Raw genomic sequence first — 12626 nt, forward strand, 5'->3', positions numbered from 1 at the left:
CGTGTGTATTAAGGTTCTTAGCGTGCTGCCACTAATTCAGTTAGTAAATTTCATTCGAACTCAATCAACATCAATATTGTCGATTTGTAATCCCAATATTTGACTTAAATTAATATTCTACATATAACGCATTTCATGAAGTAATAAAAGATGGATTTGGTTGTGATTTTGTCTGTGAGTGAAATTATAGAAGATGATCAAAATTCAATCGATTGTGCGATTGAATGAAAAATATATATATATATAAATTTAATTTAATATTGGGAAAATGACAATTCAAAAACAGAAAATTACGATACTGCCTTCCCATTCGGGTCTCTGCAATTAACGAATTGCGAGTTGCTTCTTTCGTAAATCTTAGAAACAAAACCTGTCAGCTGTATGTTTGGTGGAGTGAACATCTAATGCAGGATCCCACATTTTAACTAAAGCACCGGATCTCACTTTTTATTTATTTATTTATTTTTATTTTTTTATATATTTTAAAATCAACACATGGCGGGGCCGGCCACTACATATAGATTTTATGAGCCATTAGATTTAAATTAATCCAATAACTCTAATTGGGATCCTGCACTAAATAAGTAATACGATAAGTGATTCAAACAAAATCACTTAAAAAAATTGGACCCATGTGTCCCATATATTACGATAAGTATTGGGCGAGACTGTTCTTTTGAATAAAGACATACATTGATTGGTTGTTAAATAAATAAATAAATAAGAAACCAAATCGTCCAACCCACGTTAATCACATGATCGATCTGAGAACAGACTCATGCAAGCCGAAATCAAGACAATAAAAAAAGTGTACATGTCAACAACGTGCAAAGTGATTTTAAATTTTGGAAAAAGAAAGGTTGCTTTGATTTTTGTGGTGAAAATCAAACCTCATTAGGTAGCATCGGGGTCGTCAATCTGTATATTGGTCAAAATTGTCGAAATATTAAATATCTGCGCTCAATGAATGCCGGATCAACGTCAAAATATTTATATTTAAAAAAATTAACCTCTAATAAGTTAGTAGTACACATGTGACTTGGACCTCTGGTTATTATTATTTTTTTAATTATGTGAACTTATCCTGATTTTTATGCAATTAATCTCCTCATCCCACATCAATTAATTTGTACACGCTTATTTGGATAAAAATAATTGTGACTCTATCATTGCTCTCTTGAAAAAAATGATAAAAGCTTGTTTATTCCATATATTATGAGGTTAATGTCTATTTAGTTCATATATTTTTAAAAACACCTCAAGACATGTCTGTTGCTAAATATTGACACTCATGCTATTATTTTTTATTCTTTTTAACTTACTTTTACAATATTACACTCTTACAATAATGTTTCTTTTTTAGATATTAATAAAAAATAGATTATCAAATTATCATAAAAAAAAATAAAAAAAAGATATATATATTAATTTTTGTGGAAGCTCACGTATGTCTAAAAAATTAATATTATAAAAAATTACATTATCAATTTTCTTTAGAAAAATTAATATTTTAACTCAAGAGAGTGTTCCACAAAAATTAATATATTTTTTATTTTATTTTATTTTTTGGTGTTAAACTAGTAATTTATTTTTTTCTTTTTAATAATGTCTAAAAAATAATTATAATAGGGTAATATTATAAAAATAAGTTAAAAGGAACAAAAGATAATGGCAAGAGTGTCAATAATTTAATGATAGGAATAATTTAATTTATTTTAAAAAATATAGGGAGTAAACGGACAATAACTTCAAAATATTAACTTACTCTTGTAGAAGCTACTCATTTTGTATTAGCCTGTAATAATGTGTTTGTATTCTGTGTTATATCCAGCAAACTGTGGGTGTGGAAAACATAACACCCACACAATATATATTCCAAAATCCATGCACGCTCATACACACGTCCCTTTACAAACTTCTTTATTTATTTTTATTTCCCTAGTTGGCTCTCTCTCTCTCTCTCTCTCTCTCTCAACAGTATTATAATTAATACACACTTTATTTAAATTCCAAAAGTCCATTACCCAATACCCATTAGCTCTCCTTACCTTACACATGAAGAGAATGCTGATTCCTCCTTCAACATTCTCTCCTCCCATTTCCAATCTCAATTCTCTCCTCCTCCTCTACTTATAAATCCTACTACTATTGTTTCTTCATTTGGTTAGGGTTTTATAACAAGCTTCTTCTTGTTGTTGTTTTTTTTTTTTTTATAACATCGTTTACTTGTTTATGGGGGCTGGTATCTCAGCTGGTTTTGCTACAGAAACTCTATTATCAACTTCATCACCAAGCTTAAATGATGTGCCTGAAAGTTGTGTGTCATCCATTTTTATGCACCTTGATCCGCCGGAGATTTGCAAACTGGCTCTATTGAACAAGACTTTTCGCGGCGCATCTTCGGCTGATTTTTTGTGGGAAACGAAGTTGCCATCAAACTATAAGTACCTTGTCAAGAAAGTTCTTAATGAGAGTCCTCAGAAGCTCACCAAGAAAGAGATTTATGCAAGATTGTCTCAACCTAATCGCTTCGACAACGCCACCAAGGTATTTTTATCTTTTTCTTCCCTAGAAGATCATTAGAGTAGCGATCGAGCAAATTGAATCATCGATCAATAATATGTATGCGTTCTATTTTTTAATCCAGGAGATTTGGTTGGACAAGAGAAGTGGTAAAGTTTGTATGTCCATTTCGGCTAAGTCAATGAAAATAACAGGGATTGATGATCGGAGATATTGGAATCAAATTGCAACTGAGGAATCTAGGTAAGAGAATTTTATTTTCGCAATTGGATAGCCTTTATTATTAATGGTTGCCAAATGAAGAAAGGGGCCATTTTATTTATTGGAGGAATATATTTTTTTTTTCTTTTGTTTTTTTGGTTGAAAATTATTGAAGGAAGAATTAAAAAATCTAGGAAGAGATATTTATATTGGAATTATGGTCTTTTGATATCTTCCACACAATTAATTCTGGGGCAACCATTGAATTTTGGCCTCTTTAATTTACAATCACCAATGTTTCCTTATGAATATATGTGTTTGGAAAAGCATATGGGTATAATTTATTATTATTATTATTATTATTGATCCATCAATATTCTCCCATTCCAATTATTTACAATTTATAGAACTAATTTATGATGAATTTTTTATAAATTTATCGTAATGATCATGGTTTATTCATGTCCATATAGATGAAAATCTAATGAAGATACACCAAACGTTACTTAACTGATCAATTAAAGGAGGTGGCTCAAAATATAAATAAATTAAAGGAGGTATATATAGAGACCAAAAAAAACCATGAATTTAGTATGTTGAGTCGGACGTACTTTGAAAAAAAAAATTGATTGAATAATTTTCCAGACCAGAAAATTCTTTTTGCTAAAGCAACCGAAAGGCGAGGCACATTGATTTCCTTTTTAACAAGCTTTTACTGAATTGGGTGGCATGTCTAATAACGAACACGGAATCTTGTAATGGTTCAGATGATTGTCAACTTTTCTAGCTTAAGGCAAAAGTTGCCGCAAGATTGAGGTTTTATTACTAATTTACTATCATTTTTTTTTTCAAAATTCGCTCATCAAACAGTTATTTTCTTTTCTTTTGAATAATATATGATATATATGTTCAGCAAGGAAGCTCTTTTGAAAAGGATCCATGAAGTGCCAAATTCCTGCCACTAGCTAGGTATAAAAATGAAGAAAGAACAAGTCAAGAAGTAGATCGCTTAGGAGATAATATATGCTTAAAATGTTTTAATCCTTTAATTTATTTGATTACTTGCCTTCTCCATAAAGCATTCAATTTTTAAACCAATATTCTTGGTCGATGCCTTGTAGTTCTGCTAAATATCACGATCATCTACAATTAGTGAATTAGAATAATTTTTTTTTCAATCACATATTCAATTATTCTATCATGGAAAATTCCTAATGCCAGTGTGCAAAAATTCCTTGCCACCATACATAGTTTATCTTTTTCTACAAGAATATTATCTCCAGGATCAAATCTAGGTGGTGCTTAATTCCTTTTAACTGAATCTGAAGGTCTGAATTTTACTAGGTCTGAAAAAAGTCTGAGTTCATATCATATATCTAAACAATTTGCTTACGAAAATATTATAATTAAAGCAGCCCTGAAATGCTTTTCGTTGAGCATCGATATTCTGATTTTGTAGATTCCATTCAGTGGCATATCTTCAACAAACATGGTGGTGCGAAGCAATAGGAGAATTAGAATTTGAGTTTCCACAAGGGACCTACAGCTTGTTCTTCAGGCTACAGCTAGGCAAAGCTTCAAAAAGATTCGGTAGAAGAATTTGCAACCTGGAACAGGTTCATGGGTGGGACGTTAAGCCAGTCAGGTTTCAGCTTTCAACATCAAACGGCCAGAAAGCAGTGTCCGAATGCTGTTTGTATGACCCTGGAAACTGGGTTCTTTATCATGTGGGCGATTTCGCTGTCGAGAATGATCAGACCTCCACCAAGATCAAGTTCTCAATGATGCAGATCGATTGTACACATACAAAAGGGGGTCTTTGCATAGATTCTGTGTTGATATATCCAAGTGAGTTTAAGGAGAGACTGAAGAAGCGAGTTCATACAATCTCGTAGACAGTCCTCCTCTGGTTTTGGCATTCGCATATTTTTAAAGCGTGAGAGTCTCCACGAAGAATGACCAATGTTGTACATAATATATGCATGTAGAATATGTGGGTTGGGTTTTTTTTCAGTGGTCCACAAAGATCTGCATTTGGAGCAAAATAATGCACGTTTGGCTCCCGGTTATGCTTTAATGATTTTGTTTGAGTTTTGTTAGTTAGATACCTGTTTATTAATAGCTTTTGTGTTCAGTTTCATATGCTAGTAGGGAAATAGAGTTGTTTGGGTGCGGTGTGACATATTATTTTTTTAGAAAGTGAAATAAAAAAATAACCACATGAAGCAGGTGGAGCAGTGTAGACTAAAAATTTATTGTTGGCGAAAGAGAGACTGGTAGAGAAAGATCAATAATGGAGCCTGGTGGGTCAGATTGTGTCTGCTATCATGGACCGCTGCCGCTTTAATTGGTCAGTTGTCACAGTTGGAATGATCCACGATGAGGATCTGATAGACCGTCGCTGTTGGTTTGTCAAATGAGGTTTTTGTTATATACATAAAAGGACAAGAATGAAAGAAAAATCCCACCTGCCGGTTGCCACCCTAGCATTCTTATCAATTGCTAAGGATGAGGATTTGAGAAGGGTCGGCCTCTTAACCCTACAACTCAATGATTAGCCTTCGTTTTAGACAAATACAGCCGCTGTGCTGACGACTCTCACTCCGTTTGAAATGGGATGAGTGCTGTAAAAAATGACATGTATCAAAAAATTCAACTCCAGCTACCGACATCACAGATGACAGCAAGGGCACCGATACTTGGTACTTCCACATATATTCACGTCCCAAATCCAACAAAATAGCGATAGTTTTTAGAAACCTCCTATTGCATAAAACAGACGTGCATCTCAGTTATATTTATACAGTAACCACTCACAAAACTTGAAAACACTCGAGACATTATTAAGAAGAGCACATTATGACAAACTAGCATTCAAGGACAATGGGCAGATGCTACTGGAGTCGGCATCATATTAATATGAAACTGTTCTTACCTTTTCGTCCAAATAGATTACACTTGCCAAGATATGGAGACAGGAAAACGAGACGGAAAAAAAATTAAAAAAAGAAAATCACTAAATGCCTAATGAAAGAAGTACAAGAAGTTCACGACGTCTCTCAACAAATTCGACAATCAGAGAAAGCCAAAAAAGCAGCTATTTCCAAATATTCTGTACAAACTACGGAGACATAATGCCCCAGCACTGTGCTGTGCCGAAGCCAAATAATGTTAGTCGTGCCTTCCAGTTGCAGCCATACCCCATCCCATTGTATCGTCAAGGTCATTGTTAAAAAACCCATTTTCTGTGAACTCATTGGCTATATCCTGATCTATATCATCCTGCAAATGGAGATTCTGCTGCAAATCTTGTGCTCTCTGATTAAATCCATTATTGCCAGCTGGAGCAGACGCCTCACTGTTAGTAGCAGCTTTGAAACTGTTGCTCCGGCTTGTTGTAGGGCCTGCCACCCCGCCTCCTGATACATTGGAGGTGGACGGAGCTGAAGCTGGAGGTGCACCTGCTGCCGGAGAGTTGCCTCCGAAACCTAACCCATTCCTTACCATCATTCCATTTGCCTGTCCAGAAAGGGACTGCTGTTGCACTCCTCCATTGTTATTAGACATTTCCTGCAGCAGTTGCTGGATCATCTGCTGCTGCATTGCCTGATTACCTTGAGAAGATTGTGGATGGCTCTGTTGGAGCAGGTTATTTCCACTCAGTGAGCGCTGTTGCAGTTGCTGTGGTTGTTGCGGAGGTAAATGGGGACTAGAGAAGCCACTAACAGGCAAGTTCTGCATGGAACCTGGTATGAAAGATGCAGGCCCTTGGAAGCTTGAAGATGGACTCTGGTTAGAATTACTAAATGAAGGTGACGCCTCCTGTTGAAGCGAGTTAGGGTTTGAATTTATTGAGTTCTGCCTCATAAGCAGATTCTGGTAGTTAGTTAGAGCCAGAGCAGCCTGTGCCGAACCACTTAAAGCTCCTCGACCCACCATGTGATAGTTATTGCTCATGTTGTTGTTCATTCCACCAGGATGCAGGGCGATCAGCTTATTAAGGGTGTTTCTATCAGTTGGCAGACCCTGAACACTTGCTAGCTGCTCCGCTTCCTGCATCTTTTGCATCTGGAGCTTGGCTGCCGTTGCATGCCGAGGGAAACTTTTCAAGCCCTCTGCAATTTGATGGTTGATATTAGATCCAAGAAAACACATAACCATGTTCTCTGGTCAGAGAACATAGCAACTAACAACTGAACTATTAAACATAATTTGCAGACACCTCAAGAGTAAACTTTTCAACTGGGTGGAACAAGCTAAGGAGGGGAACAGAATACAAAAAGTGCGGGATGTTGCTCCACTTATTGTTAGCAACTAAGAGAAAAACAAAGGAAAACACATAAGAATAAATAAAAGATGACCAGATGCAGTTTCTCTTTTCATTTTTTCTTTTTGTTTCTTCTTTTTAAAAAATACATATCATACACCCAGTTCAGGGCATTGTCTGGGAAACTGATAAATATGTTAAGACTCAACACAAAAGACAGTACAATACACAAAGGCCAGCATGAAGGTGTGCAATAATAAGTAGGGTAATTCTTAAAATAATAATATGTACGGCAATTTTCCAAAAGATACCTATTGGCCCAACTTTCTGCTCCCAACAAAAATTTATCAGATCTTTCATGCTGCTGACAACCTCCGAGATCTGTGACAATTGACAAGAAAACTTAGAAATTAGACACACACACACACACAAATAAAAATAAAATCAAATTGCAACTCAAAGCCAGAAACAACTAAAACTATACCTGCAAGCACCTCACATATCTTTTGGAAAAACCCAAGTCATTCAGTGACTGTAGTTCTAAGCTCTTTGCAAGCTGACGCCCAGCAGTCAGAACCCTAAATCAAAACAACCCATGTCAAGAACAATTCTACATCGTCATTCATCAACTGTTTGAACCTAGTTAGTCCTGAGCAATCCACTATGTAGCATATCCTTCCTTTTATGTATTGTGCAATTAAGTCCGGACTTGAATCAAAAGCAATAAAAGGGAGGATTAAGCAGCAAGCAAAAGCTACTCAAAATGTTCAAGAAAAATCCAAAGACCCTTATAGGCCACTGTACGACATAATACCCCTTACTTTTCCCAGATAAAAGCAAAGCCAAGTACAGCTGACAAGAGATCACTCTTTTGCCAGACAAAAGCAAAGCCAAATACAGCTGACGAGATCATGCTAGTCACCAAGTTATAATAAGGCAGAAATGAATCAAATTCTGTCAGGCTAGAATCATTGCATAGCAGGAAAAGAGAAAAGGGCAGAGATCTCCAGACTGGCCACTGGGAGGATGAAGCTTTTTATTCTGTCACCTAAACTGGATTATTGTTCTTTTACTTATATTTTTGGTACCACCAATCTAGAATAATGGATATGAGACAGGTTTATTTAATTCATTGCTTCAGGTGACTTACTAAATCCTCAAAAGAGGTTACACAAAGACACTCTTAACCCAAAAAAAGAAGTCAAAAACATCTAATCCAGGATATGATGAGATTATTGCTAAACTAACTCACATATTGCTGTTTGTTTGCAAATCCTGCTGAGATATCCCTTCGGATCCACTTTCAGAAATTGTGCTTTGGCATTTCTGTGCTACTTGAAGCAACTGGTTAACCTGCAGCACATTGGAACAAGCAACTTTAAATTCAAACCCGTATGGTTCTAACTTACAAGAAAGTAAATTAGATTAGAACCAGGCAAAGGAATATGAATCACACCAAATAACTTCACTCAACTGAAAGCATTAACATTTTCAATTTGAAACAGATAAATGCATACCTGTGGTGCAACCAGCCTACGAGGAAGAAGTTCTTCATGACGTCGGGCACAAAATTCCCAAGACAATATCTAGAAAAGCATGAACTGTCTTCAAGTAAGTCATCAGGATTGGTTGATAATTATAACACATGATGAAACATTCTTTTACTAACCTTCAAGTCATTGGTGAATATGATACGTAGCTGGCCCTCACGAACAATGCGAAGCTGCTCATACACACTCTCTTGAACTGCTTTTCCATACTCCAACATCATTATTCCAGAAGGAAACCTACATTCACGGGGCAAGTCCAAAAACATAAGCTCATCAATGACGCCACTTCCAAATTTGATTTCATTGAGCCTCGGGAGCACTTCAAAAGTTGCCTCTGCATACAAGCCCAACAAAAATGATAGTCAAACCTTGTTCAAATCAACAGATGACAAAATGATAAGTATCAAACCAAACAAATGGCACCTAACACACTAATACTCAAACTGGAGAGTATAAACATCCAGATTCCTTACCAAATCCCCTTCCAGATTTTGAGCCACATATGTCACACTGCCACGCATCCTACAAATTACATAAAAAACACTCACATTAGGTATAACAAAAAGATAGTTGAATTTAAAAACTAAACAAATCGACAAAAACAAAAGGAATTAGACTTTCAATACAACGGGTCATTCCTAATAGAAACTGGAATAAGCGGAGATCATAGGTGTAGTAGAAAAATCAATTTTAGACGATCGTAAGACTTAACATACGTACCCGAATCATAAAGCTAGAAATTTAATATAAAACTTTATAAAACATAATCATTGTCTCATTGTTTAGAATAAGTAAATAGTTCTCAAGAACTGACCATAGCTGCTTGGGGGAAAACACCTAGTGCATGATGTCCAACATTATCGTATAAGGACAGGCACCACCTTTTCTTTGCACGAGGAGAATAGTACTCTGCCACAAACTTCCTCCAGTAGGCAATAGTATTATCCTTTCAAGACATAACAGAATAATGGAAAAATCTATAAGCTTCACCAATTACTAAATTGAGCATACTTTAGCAAGATTTATAAAGTTATACAAATTTTCTTTTTAAAAAAAAAGTTGCATTAGGCTAATGATTGTGATATGACTATAATTCACAAGGGGTAGATGAAGGAAAAGATGGAAAAGAATGTTTTACAATGTGCAATATACAAATTTATGAAATTACCGGCGGCCGTTGTCTCTGATGATATAAGTATTGCATCAACCGACGAGCACAGACCCCACTATCATAAGGTCGTTTCGTAGCATTTGCAGATTGCATTCCCTGCTGCTGCTGCTGCATTTGCTGCCTCATCTGCATCTGCTGCTGCTGCTGCTGCTGTAACTGGGCTCGTTGTAATGGTGGCATGGACTGCAGAATCTGCTGCTGCCTCAGTCTCTGCTGCTGCTGCAGCAAAGCTTGTAACTGAGGGTTGCGGCCTTGTAACTGCACGGGGTCCTGTCTCTGCAGTAATTGCTGTAAAACCTGCTGCTGAAAAATATCCTCCTGTTTGATATCCAGTCGTGGTTTCTTCTGCACCTGGGACAGATTATTAGGGTCCTGCATAAAGGATCCAGGAACTCGAGAGCCCATGGGAAGTGAAACTTGGCCAGTTTGAGATGTGGGCAGGGATGTAGCACTTGACGCACCTTGCGGCTGCTGGCTTTGCTGCACTTGCTGGGCACTCAGGTCCGGATGAGTGCCCTGCTGCACTACAGAGGACCCATCTACCACTGATGAGCCAGAAATACTAATGTTATTAGATGAAAAGGACATGGGCGACGCAGGCAAACGCATATATGAGTCAGTATTGATGCTCGCACTTCTCTGCAAATGGGGACCTCCAGAAAAAGCTGAATTCGCATCTGTGACCAAAGAACTTGCCCCCACGCTTGGTCCTGAGTTTGCCACACTGTTCAACATCGCATTATTCATATCCCCAGAAACCGGACCCAGATTGTGACGTCCAGTTCCAGGAATTGAATTTGATGAGTTTCCATATGATGAGCTCAAGTGAGAGTTAACGACAGCCTGGGACTGCCCATCTCCTTGGAAGAAAATTCCGGAACTTGAGGAAGACTGGGTTAACCCCCTAGCCACCCGAGATGGTGCCATGGGTGGCACCGCCTCCTGATGGCTAGAGTCTAAATAGCTCTCCAGAGCCAGCCCTGACTAATGCTTTCAATAATAAATACGTACCTCAACCCCCTCAATATCATAAAATACAGAGACAATGCAAATAAAATGAAATAAAATAAGAAATCACGATAGAAAATCTCAGTATTTCCACTTCACCAACCAAACAGAAACTCAAATCTGATCTCCTGAATCACTACTGTCATCGACTAACTCAAGATTATTACAAATCTACAAGCTCTTGCTTTGACCAAATAGAGTGCAATGTTTATGTTCTGTTTGAGCTTTCGACAAATTGTTGTAGGGATCTAAACAATGTCCAAATAGACAAAGCAAACAACAAATATTAGAAATGGAACAAGCCCGAACGAGACAAAATTTAAAAAGCAAAAATAACTGTTACAACTTCTCACCTAACTAAGTAAATCAAGACTTGAAAACCAGCAACAAGACCAAATTATTCCCATTGAACTCCTTTAATGAGGAAATTCCCAATTTCTTAACCATAGCTAGAAAAACCCTAAATTTTAATCAGCTAGCCAAAAGAACCACTAATACAGAGCTAAGACTCCAAATTAGTGAACACTTAAAACACATATTAACAATTAAACCATGCAACTAATAGAATTAAACTCCTTATCAATTTTAACCTCACATCAATCACGCACATCAAGAACCACAAACTGTGATCAAGCTCAAATCGATTACGACACACAAAAAGGTCCCAAATTGTTAAGCCCTGATAAAATCCACAGATTAACCTAAATTAAACTCTAATACAAGGAGATCAGAACTGAGCGAACGGTAAAAGTTACAAAGACTAAAATCTTTAAAGGCAAAACGGTGAGTTTTGAGCAGTTCTAAAGATCGATCAAGAAAAAAAGAAGAAGCTCAAAACTAAAGCAGGAACTAAATTGAATAAAACTAAACAAAAATAAAATTTAAAAAAAAAAGAGGAAAAAGAGGAAAAAGAAAAACTAACCTTAAAATTGCAAGCTGGAAAACGCGAAAACGTTACTTTTTGCTCGCTTAATTTGGAACTGAAGAATTGTAGAGAGAGAGAGAGAGAGAGAGAAGAACTTCGAGGAGGCTGTTTATATACCTAGCGGGAATTGCAGAGAGGGAGTAACCGGCTGCACCGGTAAGCCACGGGCTATAGCAGGTTATCAAAGGACACGTGGCTCGAAAAATGAATTAAAACGTAGTCGGTGTTTGATCTGGCGGTAGCGACGCGAACTCGAATACCATGTGGCGTCATCTTATTCGTGCGCTTCTTGTTTGGCTAAGGTAGGTCTCGTTGAGGAGGAAATCCGGTACAATCACATCAAGCCACAGTCAAGCAATGGGAGTATGCCACGTGGCTGGAATGATATTTTTGCAAAAATAATAGGGTGTTTTGATTATTAAAATATCAAGTGAAGTGAAGTGGATGGTAAATGATTGGGTGGCGTAGTTGGTAATAAAATACAGGGAGGCACGTGATTTTAGCTTAGATTTTACTATATAGGGTTAAGGGATGGGGGTAGATGGTCAGGTTGCCACGTGTGAATAACACGTACAAATGGGCAGTAGAAACAACCCCTCGTGTGAGCGACTGCTGCCTGCTGCCAGATGTGCTGCTGCGGTTGTGGTTTGTGAAGTCATTACAAATCTCCTATATTTCTAAATAAAAAATTTTAAAAAATATATATATAATGATAGCTTTTCTTTAGCGTGCTTTTTTATTTTTTTTATTTTATTTAGATTTTTTTTTTTAAAGAGAAGTGCTCGGGTGACTTGACTGTTAAAGTAGCAAAATGTGCTTATTTGATTTGATTTGATACCTACAGACTTAAGGAAATTTTAAAAAAATGAGTTTTTTTTTTTTTTTTTTTTTTTTTTTTTGTAATGGTATGTGAAAAACTTTGAACCTCCTCAATCTATTATTAGATATCAAACTAAATTCTATTTCCAATAGTAAGGAACA

At 36.6% G+C, this 12626-nt stretch overlaps 2 protein-coding genes across 5 annotated transcripts; one reads left to right on the forward strand and one right to left on the reverse strand.

Annotated features, from left to right (window-relative positions):
• Nucleotides 1-1907: 1907 nt before the first annotated feature.
• On the forward strand, nucleotides 1908-4952 carry LOC102622915 (F-box protein PP2-A13). Its single transcript, XM_006490277.4, has 3 exons — nucleotides 1908-2547; nucleotides 2648-2766; nucleotides 4184-4952. The coding sequence occupies exons 1-3, from the start codon at nucleotides 2233-2235 to the stop codon at nucleotides 4617-4619; spliced, it is 870 nt and encodes a 289-aa protein (XP_006490340.1). The 5' UTR covers nucleotides 1908-2232; the 3' UTR covers nucleotides 4620-4952.
• A 645-nt stretch (nucleotides 4953-5597) lies between these two features.
• LOC102621625 (probable transcriptional regulator SLK2) lies at nucleotides 5598-11780 on the reverse strand. Of its 4 annotated transcripts, none has more exons than XM_006490271.4 (10): nucleotides 11643-11780; nucleotides 9710-10968; nucleotides 9356-9487; nucleotides 9015-9063; nucleotides 8661-8875; nucleotides 8509-8577; nucleotides 8244-8344; nucleotides 7476-7569; nucleotides 7303-7372; nucleotides 5598-6839 (listed from the first exon to the last, which is right to left on the reverse strand). In XM_006490271.4, the coding sequence occupies exons 2-10, from the start codon at nucleotides 10637-10639 to the stop codon at nucleotides 5896-5898; spliced, it is 2604 nt and encodes an 867-aa protein (XP_006490334.1). In that variant the 5' UTR covers nucleotides 10640-10968; nucleotides 11643-11780; the 3' UTR covers nucleotides 5598-5895. The 4 variants fall into 4 exon arrangements, with proteins under 4 accessions (XP_006490334.1, XP_006490337.1, XP_006490336.1 ...); XM_006490274.4 differs by having other exon boundaries at nucleotides 9710-10692; nucleotides 11643-11776; XM_006490273.4 differs by having other exon boundaries at nucleotides 9710-10696; nucleotides 11643-11765.
• Nucleotides 11781-12626: the final 846 nt, after the last annotated feature.

The sequence above is a fragment of the Citrus sinensis genome, chromosome 9 (genome assembly GCF_022201045.2).
Source record: "Citrus sinensis cultivar Valencia sweet orange chromosome 9, DVS_A1.0, whole genome shotgun sequence".
Classification (NCBI taxonomy): Eukaryota; Viridiplantae; Streptophyta; class Magnoliopsida; order Sapindales; family Rutaceae; genus Citrus; species Citrus sinensis.